Genomic DNA, 7,103 nt, shown 5'->3' with positions numbered 1-7,103 from the left:
ATTTTTAATGCAAATTATTAAATACGCTGTGTATGAAGGCATGTTACTGTATATAAATGCAGTTTCCTAAATGGTGTTTTTAGGTGTGCCCTAGGGTATTTAACCCCTGTTGGGATGCTGTTCTTGTGAACTCCATCAGGTGCTGTTTGACCTCTTCCATGAGATACAAATGCCATTTAAAATCCTAGGTGGCCCTTATCATCCAAATGCACAATAGCAGAGATCTTAAACTGCCAGTTCTCCTAAGCTTAACACTGTAAAACTTCAAGGGCAAGTCACAGCACCGTTGGAGAGCACTGAGTCCTTGGATTCTTTTATTTCCTCCTGTCTAATGCCGGGCATGAAGAATGGTGTCTCTGCCTAAGAACTGCCTGCAGTGACCTGGGTTGCTTCTCTTGTCCTTGGTTACCTGGGCATGAGGGCAGGCACTGTATTTTAAAAACATGCCTCTTTCCTTTAGGGTGGGAAATAATCAGTTGTATGTCTTTTGTCTTCCAGATAGTAAAGCCATAGTTGATGGAAACTTGAAGTTGATCCTTGGCCTGATATGGACCCTTATCCTCCACTACTCCATTTCCATGCCAGTGTGGGAGGATGAAGGTGATGATGATGCAAAGAAGCAGACCCCTAAGCAGAGGCTGCTGGGCTGGATCCAGAACAAAATTCCTTACTTGCCGATCACAAACTTCAATCAAAACTGGCAGGATGGCAAAGCGCTGGGGGCTCTTGTTGACAGCTGTGCTCCAGGTAAGTTCTTTGCTCTGATGATCAGTGTTTTCCTTGCTTGCTGTCCTTGTGGCTGCTCTGCTGCTCCTATGGGAGCAGGTTTTCACTGCTGAGCTGGAGATGGGAATGAGGCTGTCAAGAAAACCTGAGTCCGAAGAGGCCAGCTGTGGGAAACAGCAAGTTGTAAATGACTTGGCCAAGAGAAATACTGGCCTAAAGCAGGATTTGTGATTGCATTATTGGAGGCGCCACGTCTAAGCTTTGTATGGGATGCAAGGGACAAAGGCGCAAATGCTGGCTCCTAAATGCAAGCAAGACTTGTTCCCACAGCGAGTGCCAACAACCTTTCAACTTCAGGGCGCAGCAGGAGGCTTCATGTGTTCTGAAATAGGATTGGAGAGAGAGCACAGAGCAGCCAGAAGCTGCACTTCACCTGAAACTTCGGTGTTTAGCAAGCTGAGGCTGTGCTACTTAAAGCAAGTAATGTGATGAAGTGTGAAAAAAGCATAGTTTCCTCACTGTCTTGTAAAACAGCCTTGCTAGTGTGATTGCTAGTGTTCATCTAATGTAGTCTGGGATGCTATGGCAAGCAGCTGAATTTTTTTTTTCCAAATTTGCTGTAGGAGAGCCAGTGAAACATAAAGGATGGCTAGATGGATTCATGCTGAATTTGGAGGGTGTCTTGCCCAGCTTAAATTTAAAGCAGTACAGTTGCATGTCTAACTGGAAAGCTATCCATCTTTTTTATTGACAGGCAAGGTGGGTGGGGAGTCTCTCTGAAATGGCTGTTACTGTCTGTGCCATAAAGGCCCGTGGAGATGCTGGTGGTTGTCTCAGAAGCATTTCAGTGAGCAGCACACACTCATCTTGTTTTGATTACTTCTACAAAGCTCTGAATGTCTTTCTGTATGAAAGCATAACACAAGTGGCTGTGGAGTTTTTTACTTGGTTTCTTTGGCTGGGGAAGCTCCTTTGCAGATAACACCTAACAACTGAAACGTCCTTGCAGGCCTGTGCCCTGACTGGGAGACCTGGGACCCAAAGAAACCCGTTGACAATGCTCGGGAAGCCATGCAGCAGGCGGACGACTGGCTGGGTGTGCCGCAGGTGAGGCTGTGCAGGCTGCCTGCGGGGAGCGCAGCGCTTAGCTTTGTACTTGCAACCAGCTTGAATTCAGATTGAGTAAAGCAGGTGAATTTGCTTGGATGCTTCAAAAGTTATAGTTTACTCATGAAATTGCCTGAGAAAAGGAAAATTGTAATGAAATGAACTATTACATATCAGAACTCCGGTTGTGAGATTTTGTGTAGGTGTCTCTGCTGAAGACAGTGTGTAGGTGGGGTAGGAGAAAAAGTGCTCCTGTAGTGGTGCCTGCTTTGTTAGTCCATGGAGTGAGTTTGTTTTACTGCATTGAATTCCACAGAGGAAAAACTCACTGATTTAGGAACTCACCTGCAAAGATGACTTTCAGATAGAGAACACTGTATTTGCAAACCAGATTGATTTCATGATGATGAAGCTGGACAGAATTACTGAAGTCTCCAAAGTTGTTGCAGTAGCTTGTATTGTGGGAGCAGGAGAGGAGACTGATCACAAGTTTCACTTTGCAAGTGCTGCAGTTCAGAGCTGTAGCACACAGGATTATGAATTGCTAAGTCTTTCAGTTTCAGTTATCCTCATATTGCTTTTTGAGGGGAACATAGCTACCATTGTGCCTTTCTACTGTTTAATTTGTCACAGTCTCCTGAGAACCCTTAATAATCAAATCACAAAAAACCCGCAAACCACACTGGGACCACAATGAGCTTCTTGATTTTTCTTGCCATGAGATAATAAATGGTGTTGTGTGTATCAAAGGGAAAATAAATGTAAGAAATCACATTAGCATGTGGGAGTTTTGAAATGTAAGACTCTGTCTCATAGCTTTGTTTCTGTGTTGACATGCAGTAACCAAGGACTGGTACAATATATTTAATTGTGCTGTCTTTCAGGTTATTACCCCTGAAGAAATTATCCACCCTGATGTGGATGAGCACTCTGTAATGACTTACCTGTCCCAGTTCCCCAAAGCCAAGCTGAAACCGGGAGCTCCTTTAAAACCCAAACTGAATCCAAAGAAAGCAAGGGCTTATGGCAAAGGTAAGGACTTGGTGAGCTTAAGCTGCACCAAGTATTTAACTCTTCAGAAAGCTGGGTGGGGTTTTTTGCTTGTGTTGAACTCCAGACCTACTGTAACTGACTTCAAAGTTTCACTTGTGTACTCTTGGTGTGGTGCCTAGTTTCAGAAATACATGGATATAGTCCAGAAGACACTCCTAGTTCTAACATGTAAATTCCCCAAAGTCTCTGAACCTGTTCTGCAAGCTGCCAGCCTTGCAGTCCACAGCTGGAAGAAGTAGCATGATATGGGGCTCAAACAACCTTGGTGTGAAATTTAAACTAGCAGTATTGCTGCTGATGGTCGTTGATCTAGCAGTGAATACTTCTCATTATAAAGCCCTTCTAAAGAGGAAAAATCTCTTTACATCTGTCTCTGAGCAGGCTCTCTGTAGAGGCAGTCTCCAGTTTCCCAGGCTTGATGGCATATGTGTATTAGGGTTTGTTAATTCTAAATAAATTATTTGAATTGATCAGTAGGTGTGAATACTTTGTTTGCACATGCACAGAGGTGGGTTGGTAACCCTTCAAACGCTAAATAGTGCCAAGCCTTTGCTGTAAAGGCTGTGTTTGATAATTGGATAGATGTTTATGCCACTGTAGATCTACATAGGCATTCTTTTTTTTAACTTACCTTTTAAATGGATAATTTCCTGTAACTTCTGATGTGGTTCTATTCTGGATTGGAATTGTCACAACTAAACGAATAACAGATTTTTACTTTTAATATGCTTGGGATGTAGGAATATATCACTTAAGCATTACACTTTGTTCTCCATTCCTTTTTTTTTTTTTTTTTTTTTTTTTTTTTTTTTGATCTGGGGGCTGCTGTTGGTCCTTCAAGATTTTTAGAATTGGTGGGTGTACAAGAGTGATATGGAAAGAAACAAAACTTTACTTATTATTTTTCTGTTGTGCACTTTTTTTTTTCCTAACTTGATTTTCCAGTGAAACCTAACTAGTGGAATGAATGGACGTGGACACTATCTGTGCACTGAAGAGCAGTCATTATAGTTGGAAGTGGGTTTAGCACTTACCCTTCTTGGGATTTGTGTCCTGTGTTGAAGCCTTCCACAGCAAGCCATGATACGTAGACATACTTGTCAGACCCCAGATGTATAGACTACACACCACTTACTGTCTAAATGACTGATCAACCTGCCTCAGTCTGTCAAATCTGGCTTTAGTCATGTTCTTATTCTTTCAAAAACTGGAATTATTTTATTGTCTGCTTTCATGTGTACAGTGCTCTGGAGTCATTGTATGGAAATTATAAAGGGTGAGCAGCTCTTCTTGAAAGATTGATGTTTTCCTGAAGTTAATTGCCAAAACAGAGACACTAAATATAATTGACAATTCTGACTGCTGATATATGTCAGAACTAAAAGGTGACTTCAGCAGCAAGGGACTGACTATGAAACTGGGTAGGGTCTTTTGGACAAATGAGTAACAGGTCTTTATGCTTCCAAAAAAAAGGTGACTGTCAGGTGTGAAGTGGGTCAGTCTTAGCTTTTTTTTTTTTTTTTTTTTTTTTTTTTTTTTTTTTTTTTTTTTCCCAATGTGAGTCTTAGTTGTAGTACACCACAGTGGACACTGTGGGTTTTGCTTCAGGGGCAGCTGTGTGTAGACCTGGTGTGAAATGAGCCTGCAGAGGTGCTGTACAGAATCATGGAGATCATCAGTGATATACAATGAGTTCTTGTTTAACCAGCCAAAGCAGATCTCTGATAAGAGAGTAAAATCTAGAAGATGAAATGTGAGAAAGTGCTGTGACTAATGCTGTCCTGGCTGAGGCTGGCTTCTGAGGATAAGCAGTCCTTCTCATTGTACTTGCAGAAGAAGGGAATCTGAACTCAAATACCAAATCCTAATTCTTGTGTGGTGGACTGAAGATCCATGGAACAAATGTATAGCTGTTTAAACCACAGAGGATAATCTGAGGCTTAGTTTGAAAGAATGAATATGTCAATTGTTAACACCTTATCAGAATGCTCAGATTTCCTAGTAAAAACAAGATCTTCCTTGCATTGCTCTCAAGTTATTGTTTTCTGAAGATAAACAAGTTCAGGAATTCTGTTGTTCACAACCACTTCCTTTATAATCTATCAGACGATGCACTTTCCACTAATTGTGCTATGGAGCAGTAGTGCCCACGGTTTTATGAATAAGCTGAGGAGTAATTCCCTTGGACGGAAGGGTATATATGTTTGGGCTAGTCTGGAACCAGCAACTTTGGGAAGTTCTTCCACCCACTCAGTCTGACACCACCATGACAGGTGTCATGACCTGGGGCTACATGCAGGGAGATGGTGAAACCGTGCTGGTAAATGCGTGCTGTAGCAGGCCCTGTGCTGAGGAATAAGGAAACTGATTAAAAGTTAAGTGGAAGTGGCACTGAATTGTAGGATTTTCATGGTTTAAAGAGGTTCCTGCATGCCATTTGTACAGTGTTTGCTCTGGCAAAGCAGTTTGAGCAGCTTTCAGAGAATAATAAATTTGAGCAGTGTCTGTACAGCTGAGAGTTCTGAAAATGGAGTAAAATGGGACAGTTTAGGTAAGAACCGTGTTTCTTAAATAAGTCTTTCACCCTTGGCTCTAGGGTAATGCCTTTACCAAAAGGCTTCCCCAGGATTTCTCTCCTGCCTCCCTGGTTGCCCTTCCTGCATGATTGCAGCATTTAGCTGTGTGAAGCAGAGCAGCTCCTGAAGAGCAACTGATGCACATGCCCTGCTCGCTGCCAGCATCGGCGGGGCGCTCGCCGGCTGTGGGGGCGAACAGTGGCTTTCGCCCGAAGTCAAATGCCAGCTGGGTTCCTGACTCAGCCAGAGAGCCTGAGATGAGTTGAGTGCCATGATTCAACCAATTTTTAAAAATGGTTGTATTCTAAGAGTAGGGGTTATTGTGAGCATGGTGCTCTGGGCAGCTGGTGAAGAGGTGTCATGCAGTGGCCTGGAGAAGCTGGTGCTGGGGGCCTGTGTGGGAGAATGGCTTGGACAACTTACAGGTAGCCTCCAAACTACCTTTTTGGGTTTGTAGCAACAGCTGATGTGCTGCTCTGCCTCACAGGGGTTGAGCCTCATGGGAACATGGTGAAGCAGCCTGCCATCTTCACAGTAGACACCATCAGTGCTGGGCAGGGAGACCTCATGGTCTTCATAGAGGATCCAGAAGGAAACAGGGAGGAGGTATGTCTGTCAAATATATTGTGTGGAAAAGTAAAGCTGGTCTGTAAACTGAAGTTTTTGCAGTAACCCTCATCTTTCACAAGTGAGGTCTTAACAGATAAATAATCTAAAAAGAAGTTGCAAAATACCATCTGTCAAAAGTGCAAGCCTCAAGCTTTTTCTCATAATTGCCTTACTGGATGAACTTGAAAAAAAGTCACTATCTGCAACTAAGCAACACAGTTCTGATGTCCAGTAGTTACAGTGCTTTAGCTTGACTGGCCAAGTACATTCTGACATGCTTTTAGATAACACACATCACTAAATCACTGTCTGCCCTTACTCATTCTGCAGGAATGGCTAAAGCAGCTATTTAGATGCCATGAATCATTTTGAGTTAAAATGCTGGTTTTAATGTTTATAGAAACTTCTCATCCAAGTGCTCCACTTGATCATGTTACAACATTCCAGAAAAATACAGCTGTACATTGGACTTCATGTCTCCTCAGTTTTGGCCTGGCTTAGTAGAGCAATTAACAGCAAGGGAAAGGGTTTGGGTGGGGAGAAGGTAGCTTGCTTCGTCTCATGGAAAGACAAAGCCGATGGGGATTTTTCCATATGAGAAGAGAGGGTAGCAAGGACCCCTTCTCCCACAGCAATGTGTCTCTGGCATTGCTGACTCTGGAAATAGCTTGCAGTATCAAGCGCTACCCAGAAAAGTCTTAGGCAGGTGTGCGTAGGCACAGCTCAACTTTGGATGTGTTTTCTCTCCCAGGCAAAGATAACGCCATCCAGTGACAAAAACAAGACCTATTCAGTTCAGTATGTGCCAAGGGTTACTGGACCTCACAAGGTACGTTGTGTGTCAGTAACCGGTATTCTCTTGTTAAACGCACTGGTCTGCTGGTTGTTAAGTTGAGCCTCTGAGGGCTGCCTGTTTACAGACCATGTAATAGCCACTCTGCGCATCCTGAAGGACAGGCAACCTGGTGTGGCCTTAATTCTCCATCTGGGGTACTGGGCTGCTCCCTTCTCAAGGGGGAAGGGGGGGGGGGC

The 7,103-nt window shown here is 43.3% G+C and overlaps 1 protein-coding gene across 5 annotated transcripts in view; it reads left to right on the top strand.

The window, feature by feature from the left end:
• Window positions 1-499: 499 nt before the first annotated feature.
• The window catches only part of FLNB (filamin B), a 48,763-nt gene continuing 42,159 nt past the window's right edge, over window positions 500-7,103 (top strand). For all 5 annotated transcript variants that reach the window (XM_026857268.1, XM_026857267.1, XM_026857265.1 and 2 more), the window contains exons 1-5: window positions 500-747; window positions 1,736-1,833; window positions 2,718-2,865; window positions 5,950-6,068; window positions 6,823-6,900. In XM_026857268.1, the coding sequence (XP_026713069.1) occupies window positions 579-747; window positions 1,736-1,833; window positions 2,718-2,865; window positions 5,950-6,068; window positions 6,823-6,900 (612 nt within the window). In that variant the 5' untranslated portion in view covers window positions 500-578. The remainder of the gene's footprint in view (window positions 748-1,735; window positions 1,834-2,717; window positions 2,866-5,949; window positions 6,069-6,822; window positions 6,901-7,103) is intronic.

This window comes from Athene cunicularia (assembly GCF_003259725.1).
Source record: "Athene cunicularia isolate RWA chromosome 12 unlocalized genomic scaffold, athCun1 chr12_part1, whole genome shotgun sequence".
In the NCBI taxonomy this organism is placed as follows: domain Eukaryota; kingdom Metazoa; phylum Chordata; class Aves; order Strigiformes; family Strigidae; genus Athene; species Athene cunicularia.
The sequence above is the reverse complement of the archived record's forward strand: the minus strand, read 5'-3'. Positions and strand labels throughout refer to the sequence as shown.